We start from the raw sequence: 16572 nt of genomic DNA, 5'->3' as shown, positions 1-16572 counted from the left end.
ATTTAACTGGGAATTGCAGCCTATGCCAATGCTAAAGAAGAATTTCTCTCAAGCTAAGGGTGTAAGATGGAGTCCACCTACATGAACATTGACTCTGTGGACTCAAGTCCATCAGAGTGAGTCATGTTGTTCCTTGTGCTGTTCCTGCCAGCCCAAATACCAGCACTGGGGTACCTGCAGATTGTTATCCTGTGTTCTCTGACTGGAACAGATGAATATTCCTTGTCCCTGGGGTGCAGGGACTATTGACAGGAAATACCCAGTGCTTCACACAGCGAAATGAGTGCATTTTATTTCTCATTAAAAATTAAAATGTATCTTTTAAATGATAAAAGTATATTTTTAACATGGACAGTACAGTAAGAAGAAATTACCCGCATCACACGTGCCTGGAAATTCATTATCCCTGCTATTCCCAGACTACATCCCTCTGGATCACAAGCTGTTCATGATGGAGCGATACTCCTTCTGATGTTCCACAAGCTTCAAAAATACTTCATATTTCTTGTCATAAAATCTGTGTAAGGAAGTGAATTTCAACAAAGCCTGAGATTTGAAGATCTAAATCCCCTGTAATACACACATTTAGTGCCTTCCCTCAACATCAAAGAAACTTTGACTCTTCCCTAATTACAGCTTCTGCCGGGATCAGAGCCTCCCTGTGTGCTGCCGGAGCACGGTTTCCACCCAAGCGAGTGATTTCAGGCTGTAATTACACCTTTTCCCTACAGCCAGCTTTGCTTCTCAGACAGCTTTTCCCCAGAGTTCTCTGCCGTGGGAGTGGGGAGACACTGGGGCTCCACAGAATCATTCAGGTTGGAAAAGCCCTCCAAATCCAACTGTTCCCCCAGCACTGCCAAGGCCACCACTAACCCATGTCCCCAGGTGCCGCATCCACATGTTTTTTAAGTATCTGCAGGGATGGGGACTCCACCACTGCCCTGGGCAGCTGTGCCAGGGCTGGACAACACTTTCCATGAAGGAATTTTCCCTCATATCAATCTAAGTCTCTCCTGGTGTAACTTGAGGCCGTTTCCTCTTGTCCTGTCGCTTGTTCCTTGGGAGCAGAACCTGATCCCCGCTGGCTCCACCCTCCTGTCAGGGAGTTGCAGAGCCAGAAGGTCCCCCCATGAGCCTCCTTTTCTCCAGGCTGAGCCCCCCCAGCTCCCTCAGCCGCTCCTGGTGCTCCAGACCCTTCCTCAGCTCTGTTCCCTTCCCTGGACACGCTCTGGCCCCTCAATGTGTGTCGTGTGGTGAGGGGACCCCCGTGTCCCTCCGTGTCCCCCCCTGTCCCCCCGCCGCGTTCCGGGGCTGCGCGGACCCGCTCCCGCCGCCAGGGGGAGCCCGCGCGCCACCGCCCATGGAATATGGAATCCTTAAAAATATAAATAACCCTTAAAATATATTATAGTCCTTAAAAATTCAACATAAATAACGCTTAAAATATAACATAATCCTTAAAAATATAGCAGAAATAATCAAAACTTAAAATACAGAAATAATCCTTAAAAACAATCTTAAAAATATAGTGTACTGTGACACTTAAAAATCTGGGTGCTCAACAGTACTGTACTCGAACAGGGATATAAAGAGACACACACAGACTTCATTTCCAGACCCCAACTTCATCCTCCCTGAACTCTGCCAGGGGACCACAACAATCCCAGTGTTACCTTTTGTGCTCGTGGTTGGGCTGCACGACTCTCCCAATTTTCCCCATTTTCGCCATGGCCTCCTAGGAAAAGACAAACACAAGCTGGAAAAGCCTGTTTTGGTTTAAAATACTTTTTGACGAGAACAAGATGTTTCAAAACCAATCGGAACATTAGTGATGTATTTTGTTTCGGCTGCGCAGGCCAGATGGCAGCAAATATGTTCAATCCCATTATATAGTAGTCATGAGAACAAAGCACTGCAGACCCCTCATCACCAAAATCTGTTCCTCTTTCTCACTGGGAGTCCCAGGCGGAACAGACTTATCTTTTATTATTTACAGTAACCAAAGGAAATGTTAAACACTGTGTCCCCAGAGGGGAGTTTCTCAAATAAAGTGATACTGTACATCAGATCCCTTAATCATATTCTGAAAGTGCCGGTTCCCTGCAGCAAAGGGGGACTGGAGGGTGCTCCAGAAGCTAAAGGTAACCTGAAAAGGTCTGTTCTGGAGCCCACAATTTCCCTCACATTCCATAAGAGGCAAACTCTGATCCTGCTCTGCTTTTGGCCAAAACAAAGTCAGATTTTGCAGAACCCCCTAGAGAAGGAGTTTGGGACAGTCACGTGTGGAAGGGAGAGAAACGAGTAATTTGGTTCCTCTCCTGATCTCTGTGAGATTCTGATTTTCCGTGGATTCTCCTGAACAATCCTCCTGGAATGAGACACTAATGACTGAAATTCACAGGGGACCAAGCTCTCAGGACAGGGCGGTGGCAGCAGGCACTCAGTGATTTCACAAGGAGCATCAAAGCAATAGCTTTTAGATGGAAGAATGTTAACAGCACTAAATATCAGGATTAAAGAATCACTGTGTGACTAAATCAATGTTCATAGCTTCTAAGCACGACCCTGAAACGGCTCTAATGTAGTGCCTAAGAATCAGGATGACCCTGGAGAACAGGCAGCCTGTGCTGCTGCTGGAACCTTCCACCCAACTGCTACACCCAGCTGCATCTTTAGAAGGGTTGGATGATTTTACAGGCTGTAATATCTGCTGTAGTGAAATCTGTGCTTTCCACTAATCCAGCACTTCATAGCCAAGGATTTCCTAGAACTTTACAAGTAGATGAGCAATGTCAGCACAGTGTCCCAGCCCAGGGCAGGCAGGGAGGCTCCAAGGATAAGCTCTGCCTGACTGAACCTGCAGTATTACCTGGCATGTTCTAGGACTGTCCTTTCATCCTGCCAGTCCAAATCTTCCACTGAGAACATGGAACACCTACTTTCTACTTTTGTCAACTTCAGGGTGTCGATACTGGATGAAATCGTGGCTCTCCTGAAGTAAAAAGCACTGCTGGTGTGTGCAGTCACGATTTCACTCTGCTCGGGCTGCTGATAAACTAGCAGGGAAGATTTCTGTGCTCTCATATGCCCATTCTCTTTCCTATGTGCAGAGGTTGATTGTACTTTGATTCCCCAAGAAACACCCTTGAAATAACACTTCCAGCAAGATAGTGTGTTCCTTTCCATGGGACATGTGAGCCTGCTGGCACTGAGACTCTGCACACCTGCCAGATTAAAATACTGGCATGGAAAGGTTGATATCCTTCCCAGTAAGAGAAACAGGCATTTTATTCCCTGTCCTTTAACAGGTGATGCTGACAATGCTCAAGCGTTGTCCTTGTTTCCAACAGCCCATTACATGGCCAGCTGGATTTCGAGATACCAAAAAAAATGAATGAAGACACAGAAGAAAAACCTACAAGTAAAAGCCAATTCCCTCTGTTACAATGGATACTGCTCTTCCATTGTGTCTTGCAGAAAATGTAAGGCAAAGCCCCTTGCAGCCCTTTCTCTCACTAATGGAAGAGTCACCTTGCTTTCTGCTCCCTGCTTTACACCTCCTTTTTAATTGCCCTGGAGATGCTAAACAGAAATAAAACCAAGACATGTAAACGGTCTAAACATCTCAGACAAATCCACTTTTTATCACAGGTGCAACCAAAATGAAAGGGAGGGACGGACTTTGCCATTCCCTGCTCCCTGCACGCTCAAGCCTGCCTGAGTTAAGAGATCAGGACACAAACAGCACCATTCCCAGGATATGTCCTGCCTCCACACACTCGTGTTGTGCTTTGCTCTGGGGCCTCTTACGCCTTCCAGTGCAGCACAAGCCTTGCTGCTGTTTTGGGCAGTCAGCCAGCCTGGAGATAAACCCATGTCCACACAGGTTTTATTTTTATGCTGTAACCCATCAAACCCCAGGTCTCCTGGGCTGCTCCAGGAGAGAACAGGCTGCCCCAGGCATGGGAGCCTGAGGGCATCCTCCACACGGCAATCCCACCCGGCTCAGGGTCCCTCCACACATTCCACCTCCCCACCTGTGCCTCCAATGCCCCGCTGGGGCCCGGCTGCCAGACCAAGTGCTTTGTAGAGTCTTCAGAGGGTGAAACCAAGTCTCCACAAGGCTGCTGAGAGCTTCCCACACTCCCTGGGAGGTCTCCCCAACCCTGAAACCCCTGTGCACAGATTCCCCATCCTCTGTCAGGCAGCTGGAGAGGGTGTCACTGCTCCCATGGAGAGGTCCCTAAAGGAAAACTGGTCCCTCAAGGCCTGATCTAAATTAGGAAACAGGACCTGGTCCCCTCAGCCAACCACCTTGAGCTAAGGAGAAAGGTGCCCAAGCAGTGTTTCCAGTTTATCTGCTAAAATACTTTTGTGCTTTTAAATCTACAGAAAATATCCAGATCTTTGAGAATCCACAGCATTAAAGTCTCACAGCAACTACCATGGTTATGTGGAATTAACATGTCAAAAAATACACAGCCAGCAATTTTCAACAACTCACCCATTCTATGTTGCTCAAAATATCCTAAATGAATTCCCCCTCTTAATTCACATTTCAGTTGTGTGTTTTTCTGTGTTTTAAAGTCAGTTTGGTCATTGTTAGTTTGAACAAAAAACTTTACTCCCAGAGGAGAGTCTTTTCAACAATTTTCTGGGGACAAAGAGGAACAGAACATTGAAAATATGAATTTATAATGAAATGGGAAACAAAGGAACATTAGAATTGCATTACTGAATCGAATCAACCTTGTGCACTGCTCTGTCTCCAACAAAGCCTTAAATATAGCAAAGTGATAATACTGCTGTTCAGAAATAGTTTGTTGGAGGGTTGACATCCAAATCCATAATTCCAGTCACCAAGAATTTCACAATCTTAATTTGAATGACGCTCTATCTTCTCTGTTTGCCAGTCTAGACAGCACAATGAATATAGTGATTTAAAACACAATGAATTCTCTCTTAAAACAAAATATTTTGTAAAATTGCTTTTTAATCATTTCTTTTCTCTTTCCATAAAGGCTACGCTATAAATAACCCCTGAAAGTTCGCATTTGATCATCATTTCTAAAGGCTGGGCAAGAGGCAAGTGAAGGGTTTACACAGAAAAAAAGAGAGGCACTGTGGAGCAGGAATAAAGGGATGCATTCATGATTTCTAACCTTTTGTTGGAGTGTCAACGCTGAGACAGATACAAGGCAGTAAACACTCTGCTCTCCATGGAGAGAGTCAGTCCAGTAGGGTTACCCTGCCCGGGACAGAAGGAACAGGCCCAGGGAACCAAACTCTCCAAGGCCACCAAGACTTCAGAACAAGCAAGATTTTGCTGCTGGGAAGATCATTCAAATCCACTTGGTCCTGGTGGCTCAATTCATCTCTCCAGCACCATCTGGGGCAGGGGATAAGTTGAAGAATCCAGGGTAGAGCCTCAATAGGTAGCAGATCTCCCAGGGAATCCCTACTGGAAACCAGGGAAACCTTGTCTCCTGTGGAGAGCCTACTTTGACACAACATCTAAACGCTGGACATTTCAGCTGTTTGCCCTTCAGTGATGCGAAGGAAAAGGTTTTTAACCCTGTGTGGCCACAGTGCAGCAAGTTATTCTATCATACCAGAAGGCACCAGGATGAGCCCATCAGCCTGGCATGGGAGCCCACAGGAGGAGCACACAAGGAATAGCTTTAGACTGGGAGTCTGGTTTTCTCTAATTCCCTACACCGTGGGATCCTCCAAGAGCTGCCTCGGAGCACCCAGCACCATCCAGCCCATCCTACAAGAAGAGCCCATCTTCCTCAGGATACAGAGGGACCCATGGAAGATCAGCCCACTTGTGAACAGTCCCCAAGTCTGGTTTTCAGCAGTGACCCAAGGACTTACATGGCTGAGTATTACTGAAAATAAATGACTTAATGAGAAGTCAGATTTAGGGATGTCAGTCTTGGCTAAGGAAGTGAATTAATAAAATCCCATTGAAATGAATGAGCTGGGAACATCAGTCCCTTTAAGAAACTGGGGGGTTGCTTTATTTAGGTACTTTAAAATTGTATCCAAAGTTAGATGGATAGTTCCAGCACAAATGCAATTTCCCAGATGTGTTCTCCCCACTTAAGTCATTTCAATAATCCCAAGAAATGTTTGGCATACTTTTAACAATATTAACAATATTAACAATAAAAATCCACATCTCATTCAAAGCTTTCCTGTACAATTCCAGTGGCTGAAAGCACCTGGCTGCACATACAGCAAAGCACCAAACTGTGGGGACACGATGTTCCCACTCAGGCCAGTCTCCACTGTCCAGTGATGCTGTACCGCTTTCCTGTCACAGATCCAGCAGCAGAGGAAAAGAATGTAAAAGTTGCCCTATTCACAACAGGCTGAGATGTAGGAACATTCTTCCCACCAGATCTGTGCTGATTTGAGGATTCAGCAGGTGTAACAATCTTCAAACTAACAGACTTTCTTTACACTTCTAGTCCTCACAACAAATACAATAAATAATGTTATATATAATAATTTTAACTGTTCTTTGCCAGTGAAGAACCTCCCTCTCACTCATCTCTATTCCACACACATAAGCTCAGACTCACAGATGCTCTTTAGCATCATTTTAAGAAGTCCAGTCACAGATATATTTGGATTTGAGAGGAATAAATAGATATCTTGAAATGCTGTTGTTCAAGAAACACTTTTAAACTTTTCTAAGAGTTTTGAGTAAGGTTGCTATTTTCTTATAGGCTTTTATTTAGGGATTGCTTGTTCCATAGCCTGGAGATGCAAAATCCATCTTATCTACGCTTACAGGAGTTACATGAATGTATTTCTGTAACACAGGCCTAGCAGAACATTACTTTTTTAGTGGTATATGACTGCATGAAGAAAGCATGTGATGGACCATATACAGTATTTTTCTAGTGGGTTTTTTCCCCCCCCTTAAATTTGTTTGAGTTATAGGGGCAGATCTTGGATCGTGCACAAAGCCCAGAATCTGTAACTCAATTCTCTGTGGTATTCTGAATGGAGCGAGCCAAGTTTTAAAACACATTATGGATAAATATTAGAGCTGAGCAAAAATTTCACACCTAAGACCAAAGTGTGAAAATTTGGCTTTGATTCATTTAGTGAAAAGGTGGAAAATTTCACACAAGCTTGTATTTTCCTTTTGCTCTGATCCAACATTGATTTCTGGGTCCATATCAAACCTCAGAGAGAAAAAGTGTTTCTGTCTGTCTGTGTCTGTGCACGTGAGACTGCAGAGGAGGAGGGAGAAGGGCATGGAAGGATGGAGGTCCAGCAAGCAGGACACCAGCTCAGGACTTGAGCTCGAGTTTGTCTTCCAAGAAAAGTCACTGGCCTTTGGAATTTCACTATCCATATGCTCAGTAACAGCACTGGCCCATCTTAGAGGAATAATTTATACATCAGCTTGCTGAAAACTGTTGTGTAAGGGAATCAGGCAGGCAGCTTAGAGGAAGCCCAACATTATTCTACTTTTCAACCATCCAACCTGAGTTGACAGAGGTCAACTTGGATGGATCCTCAGTATTGAGACAAGGTGATTTTCCTATTCAAATGCTGAATCAGAATCCGTAAAGTTTCCACAAATTCCCTGAATTATTTGGGACATGTAATTTAGTCTTTTAATTTTCAGTGATTTTCCAGTAATTTCTCTTTCTGCCCTGTTTCCCCAGTTTGCTTTGTCCCTAACTTTGCACTGTGGGTGGTACATGGAGCTCTCACCCTACTGCACTCTCCACATCTGACGAAAGCACAGATCACTCCACCAGCCCTGTACCATCAGAGCACAGTTTTCACTCCTTAGCATCAGGGACAAATAGAGGAGAGCTCCTAAGAGCAGAGACAAGTGCAGGTGAGGTCACAGCACCACTTCTACCTCCAAAGCACTGACTTTGCCTCAGTGGCTACAGGGTGTCAGACAGGCTGTGGTCACTGAGTGTCCCACAGAGCTCCAGCCAGGCTGGGCAGCCACGGGCACAGCCCTAAGAGGAGCAGCAGTGGCAGGACAGCTGCTGTGAGGGTGGCTGGCCATGCCAGCAATGATATTAATGACTTATTCCACAGCCCAAATTTAGAATGGGACGAGGGTCAGCTATGATTGCCACATCATCTATCAGCTGGAAACTATCTCTGTGTCTAAGCTCCAGCCACACTGCTACTAAATATAGGTTGGTTAGTTGTTGATTTGACTCTGCACTCCCCCAAGTTGCCTTTGACTATCAAATAATTAAGCAGTTTGCTTTGTGAGGGCTCCGTTGCTGGCACCTCTCAGTGCCCAGAGCTGCCTGGATGCCAACTTGACGGCTTAGCAGGGGTTTCAGCTTACCCAGGCAATGGAAAGAGCCCAAGTGTTCAGCTCCTGTTTCACCTCACAGATTGCTGGCACTGGGTGCCATGAATCAACAGTCTGAGGGCAACATCCAAGCAGGCTGGGGCAGGGTTTAGCTGTTCTTACCCTGACATGAGCTTGTACAGCTTATCCATGAAGTGAGTGTTCACTCCCCAGTGTCTGTGTGGAGACCCCGGGGCCTCCTCTCCGGTCCCACGCTGTGGGTGGCAATGCCACAGCTGGCACAGGCTCCTGACTCCAGCACCACCTGGCACAGACAGCACATTTCCCTCACCCCCTTCTGAGGTGGAATAAATTCGTTAACCACACACAGCATAGCTGTCAGAGTAGACTGAGGTTTATCCGTATAAACCACATGAAAATATATCGATTTAACCCACTTTTTAGGCTTGGCAATGCTATGCTGACAGGCAGCTGTGTTTAACAGGACACAAGCTCACCTGGGAGTCACGAGGTTCCTCCATCAGCCCCCAACGCAGGGCACTGCTAAAATAGCCTTCTCCCAACTTCTGGGGATGGAGTAAACTAATCCTGGCATGCTGCTCCTCTGCACAACCTGCAACAAGCTTTTTTCCTTCTCTGGCTCCCTTCTCCTTACAGGCTCTGCTTACAGCACCCGTCCCAGTGCTTTTACTCTCAGTTTTAGATGGTAAAACCTTTGGGGCAGGCAGGGTGGGTGTGCGATTCCACAGACATGCACAACAAAACAAAGCAGTTCTCCCCTGTGAGGGTGCTGAGGCCCTGGCACAGGGTGTCCTGTCCCTGGAAGTGTTCAAGGCCAGGTTGGATGGAGCAACCTGGTCTAGGGGAAGGTGTCCCTGCCCAAACCATTCCATAATTCCATGATTTGGACAGGGAAGGATAAAACAGAGAAGCTGAGGACCAAGCATCCACACAGGATATCCTGATGCCTGGTTGTGACTTGACACAATATTTAGTTGAACTGCACCATTTCCTTCAGGGTGCAAAATTCAGATTTATTCAGCTGATTTCTTTCCACGTTCACACTGAACGTACAGTTTTCCTCGCCTTTAGTCACTGAGTTCAAACTTTTATTTGCCATCTGGCAATGGGTTGGGATTTACTGGGGGGAGGGGATAGGAAAGGGGTTTTTTTCCTTTTTTTTTTTTTTTTTTTTTTTTTGCATCTGTATTTGCTTTATGAGCTATGGCTAAGGCATCATTTACACATGGGGACCTGGATCGGGTTCTCTCAATTCTTTCCATATGTTCACTTATGCTGTCAAAACATTTTTTCAATCTAATTAATCCGTCTCTCTGTTCATTTCCCCACTTGGTGGGTTTGAGCATTTTTGGGGTATCTAGCTGGGATTTTGTCATAAAACCAACTTCTCCCTATACTTTGCTTTAGGGTTACTCCATCACAAAACCAAAATTATTTGCAACACTTCACTCTAATTATTTTTCCCCGTTTCCAGCACTAGCTGAGGAGACTTTCCCTTTACCCCTCATCTTTCAGAAATACTCATTGCCATGCTCCAGTGTCTACCTGAGGTTAATGAGGGAAATCCCTGCTGTGAGTTTTGATTTGGGATTATTTTTTATCTAGTTAATCTGATGCGTGGTTTACTATTAAAAAAACTGTACCTCAGAAATATGCTTAAATTTTGCCCAATCTGGACTGCATTTGGGAAATTACCCTGGACAGGGGCTCATAAAAAATGAGAGACCTTTAGAAACAAAGTCTTTCACTACTGTATACCAAAGGTTCAGACGTTAAACAGTGGGTAAAACTTCATTAAAATATGAAGAAAGCTTTTCTAGAAACCTTACACATATCCTATGTCCAACAAAAAAATTAAAGTTTAAGAGAAAACTGGTATTTTATTGTGAAGCACAGCCCAGAGAAGGCAGCTGTCCATGGCAAAAGGCATTTGCTTTCCTTGCCACGATTGCTACAGACAAGGGGTCAGCAACCTTTTGTAGCAAAACTGCTACAGAAAGTATTTTTCTTTCCCAAATTAGAGGCTACAAGTGACTAAACTGAGTGAAGCTGAAGCAAGGCACACTCATCATTGCAGGGGGTTGGACTAGATGACCTTTAAAGGTCTCTTCCAACCCAAACCATTCTATGACTCTATGATAAGCTGAGGATATTTTTTCTGTTAAAAACTGAACATCCTTTCTTCTTCAGGGCTGGAAATCAGAGGCAGCCAGGGATGAGAAGCTACTGCTCTCATTTGCTCTTCTGCCACTAGAACTGTCCTCTAAGAAGAGTGCTGTTTCTAAAAAAACACTTTAAATCCTGGATACATAGTGCTAAACAATTTCAGGAAGCTCTTGATTCCTTAAACACCTGGGAAGCCTGGTCTGACAGATGGGATGGCCAGCCTCTTGCCAAATGTGCTCTAACAGCAGCAAGGGAGACTCTCAACCTGACCTGTGGGATTCTGTGGACACAGAATTCAAGGAGATTTATATGAGAAACTGTAACAGCCGCATCAGAATGGGTGTTCTGCTCCCCTGGCACCTAAAAACTTTGGCTTGTATCTCTTGGAGACCATTGGGAAATGGTAAATACAGTTTTCTTTATAATTAAAACTTCTCTGTCAGCAGGAGCCTCTTTAAATGCAAACCTGTCTGTGCACTGCAATCACATTTATTGCACAGAAAACCTGAACAAACTAATTTGGAATAAACTATTCTTGCTGATAAATGTCAAGAAACCCTTATCACCACTTGGGCTATCTGACATTTTTCTACACAAAACCAAAACCAAGGACTATAAATCCCCAGCTGCCCCAGAGCCATAGAAGAGCCTTTGATGACAGCAATATTGCAAAACCCCTTTAATGAGCAAATCCAATCCTGCCCCCCAGCACTGCCAGGGAACAGCACAGAATCCTTCCAGAGGGATGTTCTCACCCAGCCACTCTCCATTCCTACTTTTACTTGGTTGCCTCATCCTATTTCCCAGTTTTTAAGAAGCCCAGTGAGCTGCACCCTGTGGCTCCTGTTCCCAAGCAAACCTTGCCCTTTCAGTCACTTCAGCAAGAAATTCCCCTGCTCCTGAAGTGCTTATGGGGGAAAGCTCTTCCCAGCACAATTTCTGTGACTGTAAGGAGGGTAGGCTGAATTAATAGGCTCCTGAATTTTAACCATGGACAAGTCACACAAGCCTTCTGCACCTCAGTTTCTCGTGTATCCCATGACAATCAATAACACCACTAGATTAGTATCAAACACTCAGGAGGAAAACCTGGCCAATGTGGGACACAAGTGAAATAAAAACACTTTGTGCTTCACAATTCAGCTGATCCTAAGAATTTAGCCAATTCCTGCTGCTGAGGATCTGTCCTTTCATTTAAAGACAGCAAGCTGGGAAAAGAGATGAATAGCAGAGACTCAAATGGCTCATGGAGCTTTTCACTGGTAGGTCACCGAGCAGAACCTCAGCGAGGTCAGTGAGTGTTTGGAGCTATCATGGTATGCCAGCTTTTTATAGTGTCCTTTGCAAAGGGGATTTATTGGTTTCAAATTAATTTCTCTTGTATGCAGCTTTCATAACATGAAACCCTCCATTGTTACAGCTCAGCCACCGTTAACCCTTCGCAAAGCTCCACAAGGGAAGCCGCTGCCACCACCTGAACGCTTTGCTTTTTAAAATCGCACTTGAAGTGTCCTAACTTTGAACTGAGGCTGGGTGACCTCAAAGAGCCTTTCCCAGCCATGGGCAAAGGCACAGCCCTGCAAGGAAAGTTGCAGGGCAGCTGCACATACTGTTCCTCTCCCGTGCATAAATCAGGAAGGGCAGAGCCCGGCTCTGTGGGTTGTTCTTTGCTCCCCACAGGGACTCTGCAGCCTCTGCTCATGGAGAGAGGTAAGTGTGTGCTGGCATCATCATGGGCCTATTCTTTGCAGAAAGTACTTTCTGAAAGAAAAAAAAAAAAAACAACAAAAAAACCCAGAAGAAGCAAAAATGAACAACTCCATCATTATCTAATGTGCTGAGATCTCGGCAGAGATCATCTCAAAGATCCATATTGTTTACAGCAGCTGATGAGTCTCACAAGTGCTGGAGCTGTGCTCTCGCTTAAAGTGCTAACATATTTACAGTTTTCAATCCTGTCCTTAGCACTCATCTGTCATTTCAAGATGAATGCTCCTTTTGTACAGCCTAATCACTTGCACGAATACTCCACTAGCTCAAAATCCCAGATTTGTTTCACTTTTCCATTAGCAGCAATTCCGTACCTTGGAAATTGCTTAATGGAGCAAATCTGAAAAAAAAAAGAAGCTAGTTTTTGTTCAAAGGCATTTCTTTGTCTGTGGCAATTCTAGAGTAGGAGGAAATATATTAAATTACTTTTATCTGATGAAAGTCTTGATTTTACAGTACACCTTTCTAAGCACACTTATCCATTGTTCCGCTCTGGCTTGGTTATTGGTATTGGAATAATTAGTGAAGATCTATATAGGATTAGACTGGATCAGCAACAGATCTAGCTAAACCCTTGATAAGAAGCCTTTTTCTCATGCTCAACAATCTTTATATATAATATGTCAAAAATTTGGTAGGGTTCCATTCTTCCCCCTCCTCTCCCAACAAGCAGCAGGACGGTGTGCAACTGGAAAGCGGTCAGTCATTTCATTTTTACAGGAATAGAAGGAATCTGGGTCATTCTACAACTCAGTAACTTAATTTAAAAGAATATAACCCAGACATACAAGAAAAAGGATACAGTTCTAACAAGGAGGTCTTATCCTGCTGAATGTTTTACATTACACTCCTTGGGTTACTGGCCTGTCACAAACGAATTTCAGATGCAAACTGGAGAATGCTCAGCAAAGCAAGATGCATCTGTTGATTCTGGTAATCCTGGTCCCACGACAGTCAAAAAAAGAGTAACAACTGATTTTCAGCAGTCTCCAGAAACGTCTATAACTGCAGTTTAGAAGCTCCATACTTGAGCAAAAAGAGCACCCAGTCCCTCAGTTATGTGCTGGACAAGGCATTAGATGTCTAAAACTACAGGCCTGGGAATGAAAATGCTGCTCTGGAATTAGCCTTTGTTGTTCCTAAGGAACTGCCAATACAAACCATGGGTGAATTTGTGCTTTAAAGGATGTGGTCGACCATTCCTGCCCAAATATTTTCAAAAACCAAGAATTCTGCATATAAAGTGCATTTTTCACATTAAGCATTTCAGTGCAAATGTATAACACAACCTTTAAAAGTCCTGAATGCTGTAAATACTAAAACTTGATATAAAAATCAGAACTGTAGCCATGCCATACTACATAGGCCATCTTTCCTGTTATATACATAGATATGTAAATTATCGCAAATAATAAAACCGCAGTTCTAAAGTGAGATTTGAAGTCAAAAGATGTACAAATTATGTGTAACAGTGTTGTCAGTCTCCAGCCTTTCCATTCTGATTTATTTTAATCCCCCAGAGCAACAGCATTAACACCATCATAGATTTTCCTTGCACTTTTCATTCTCTCACCTTTAGTGTAACTATAAACCCCACCTCTGAGGTATCTAAACATCACTAAATCTGCTTCACAAATCAGATGGATGAAGAACTAAGTTAAACAACTTGCCTAAAGACATAGAAAGAATCAGTACTTGAATTGTGAATAAAAACTACCTACTCTGACTCTCGAGTTAGGTAACATACTGTTCTCTCATTGCCAAATTCTGTTTTTATTTATACTGAGGTAAACTCAGAATAACTTGAAGCTGCGGTAGTTTATATTAGATTTGAACTAGCACAGAGTGTCTCCCATTACCAGGCTGTTAATAAGAACTACTTTGGCAAACAGATTTTTTTTCCTGTGTCACTGGGAAATACTACACTACGTTTTACGTGGTATTTGTTTGATCTGGAAAGCCAGGCAATTCAGTCCTTATCTCCAGAACATTAAACAAGCCTGTGATTTGAGGTGTCTAACAGTTCTGGACATCCATATCTGTTCACACTCAAGGAGTTACAGTAGGAACAGGGATGCTGATAAACTAAGAAAATCCCTTCTCCCTTAACCCTTACTACTAATGCTATAAAAAATCCAGCATGGGTGGAATATGGGCAAAAACCTGTCCACCCCAAAATCCTGCTGCCGTGTTGCAGATATACAGTAACATCTCTCCATAGGAGGGTTCCCGGCTTTCTGAACTCGCAATCCAAAGAAGGGCAAATGCCATCACTCAGAGGAATTGAGACAGTTACAAAACACAACAAAAAACTATGGATGGGAGGAAAACTGGGTAGGGAAGTGGAAAGGCAGGGGAATGACATGCTGGTGTGAGGGAGATGCTGTGTAATTAGCCACTAGAGGGAACAAGAGTCATGCTCTTAATTAAGGTGCAGCTGCTTTTAGCAGGGGGGCTGAGGGTTATCCTCGACTGGATAGGGAAGCTGGATGAGGGGTTTGAATCCTCTCCCTATAAACCTTGGATTGGGACAAAGCTTTTTCCTCTTTTCATTTTCCTCTTTCAGATCTCCATAGGCTTTGGCACAAGCAGGGAACAAGACTTGAAGAATTCATAGACCTTTCATATTTTATAGTTGCAATTAACTAATTTTTTTGCACCTAAAGCACCTGGTAAAAATATTTAAACAAAAGCCTGGGAGGAGAAGGGAGGAGACAAAGGGAGAAGATGAAAAATAAAATAAAACTGGTAAGAGAGACAAAGCTGTATTTTTCAAACAGTGTACACTTTGGTGTTGGTTCTTTTAAAGCAGAAGGGAGAAAGATCACCTGCAGCTCATTGCAAACAGTGTGAGAAATGTGGAGTGATGCTCTGCTGATATCATTAGACTGAGACAGTGGTTGGGAGGGATGGCAAGGACCTGCACGCCCCTCTTGACTGCTGACCTGCTCAACTGGAGCCACAGGAGAAAAATGAATGAGGCAAAAAGTAAAAGCCCCACTTGGGCCACTTTTTCTCTGCTGCTGAGGACACAGACCTATTCAACAGCATGGCTGGGGTGGAATCGCAGACAAACAATCTTTTTATTACCATAAAAATGACAAATAAGTAATAGTTACAGCCTGCAAACACAAGGCTCCAATTAAATAGAGTTCTAAGTGGCAAATGTAAGTGTAAGCAGGATCCCACTCCTATTAGAGCCGGCTCAGCCTAAGGAGTATCAGATGTTACTCGGGCCTTAGAAGGCCTGAGACATAAACTATGTGTGTAAGAGAAAAAGAAGTCAAATGACTCATGACAGAGTTTGTTTTAATATAAATGACTTCTTCTGGCTCTTTGCTTTTAGAGACTTGCCATTTTCAGACCCTGCACAGCTACCCTAGGCAGCTGGCTCCCTCAGCCTGTGACCTTCATTTTGTGTATAAAATGCTGGCATTTACAAACTCATATTCCTCTGGCTGAGGGAGGGCAGTTTATTTTAGCTCTGTGATCAGTGCCATCATAAATCTCTCCTCTTCCAGTCCAAGAACACTGGCACAGCCCAATCAGGGCTGGAAATGCATGGATATGCTGTACCCACAAAGCAGAGGACATGCCACAAGGCTTTACTGAAGTCTACAAGCCTTGAGAGTGAACCTGAGGTGAGGGAGCAGCACAAACCATCCCTTCATCCTTGCTTTTATCATGAGAGGACTGAGATGTAAGGGTAAGGGACTGAGATGAGGAAAGAGTTGGAAAAGAGAGAGAGAGAACAAAAGAAAAGGAAGAAAATGGAAAAGAGGAGAAGAGAAAGAGAAGAGAAAGAAGAGAAGAGAAGAGAAGAGAAGAGAAGAGAAGAGAAGAGAAGAGAAGAGAAGAGAAGAGAAGAGAAGAGAAGAGAAGAGAAGAGAAGAGAAGAGAAGAGAAGAGAAGAGAGAAGAGAGAGAAATCAACAGTTGACAAAAGAAGAAAAAACCAAATTATTAAACAAAAGAGAAGCACAGACAAGAAGGCATGAATACAAGAGGAAAGAATAAACAAAATCAGAGCAGAAGCAGGGAGAGGGCGGAAATATCTGGGATTTAGTGCCAAAAGAGAAAAGCCAAATTCTCCTCCAACCTGTCTTCTTTCTTTTATTCTTTCCATGCCTGGTTCTCTTTTGGGATGAGTGGAACTTCCATGTCCAGCAAGCCCCAAATTTGGCATTTTGTGTCTTATGGCATGTGTGCTGAATATCTACAGGAGCAAAGTTATACAGAGCAAATAAAAAAGTGGATCTTGCTTAGTCTCCCTTTCATGTAATGCAAGAATCATCCCTTAGATGG

General features: G+C 43.9%; 1 protein-coding gene across 3 annotated transcripts in view; it reads right to left on the bottom strand.

Annotated features, from left to right (window-relative positions):
* Positions 1 to 266: 266 nt before the first annotated feature.
* The window catches only part of FGGY (FGGY carbohydrate kinase domain containing), a 140112-nt gene continuing 123806 nt past the window's right edge, over positions 267 to 16572 (bottom strand). For all 3 annotated transcript variants that reach the window (XM_050306563.1, XM_050306562.1, XM_050306561.1), the window contains 2 exons: positions 1674 to 1735; positions 267 to 517 (listed from right to left, as the gene is read on the bottom strand). In XM_050306563.1, the coding sequence (XP_050162520.1) occupies positions 436 to 517; positions 1674 to 1735 (144 nt within the window). In that variant the 3' untranslated portion in view covers positions 267 to 435. The remainder of the gene's footprint in view (positions 518 to 1673; positions 1736 to 16572) is intronic.

Source organism: Myiozetetes cayanensis, unplaced genomic scaffold (assembly GCF_022539395.1).
Source record: "Myiozetetes cayanensis isolate MyiCay16 unplaced genomic scaffold, myiCay2020 scf12, whole genome shotgun sequence".
In the NCBI taxonomy this organism is placed as follows: domain Eukaryota; kingdom Metazoa; phylum Chordata; class Aves; order Passeriformes; family Tyrannidae; genus Myiozetetes; species Myiozetetes cayanensis.
The sequence above is the reverse complement of the archived record's forward strand: the minus strand, read 5'-3'. Positions and strand labels throughout refer to the sequence as shown.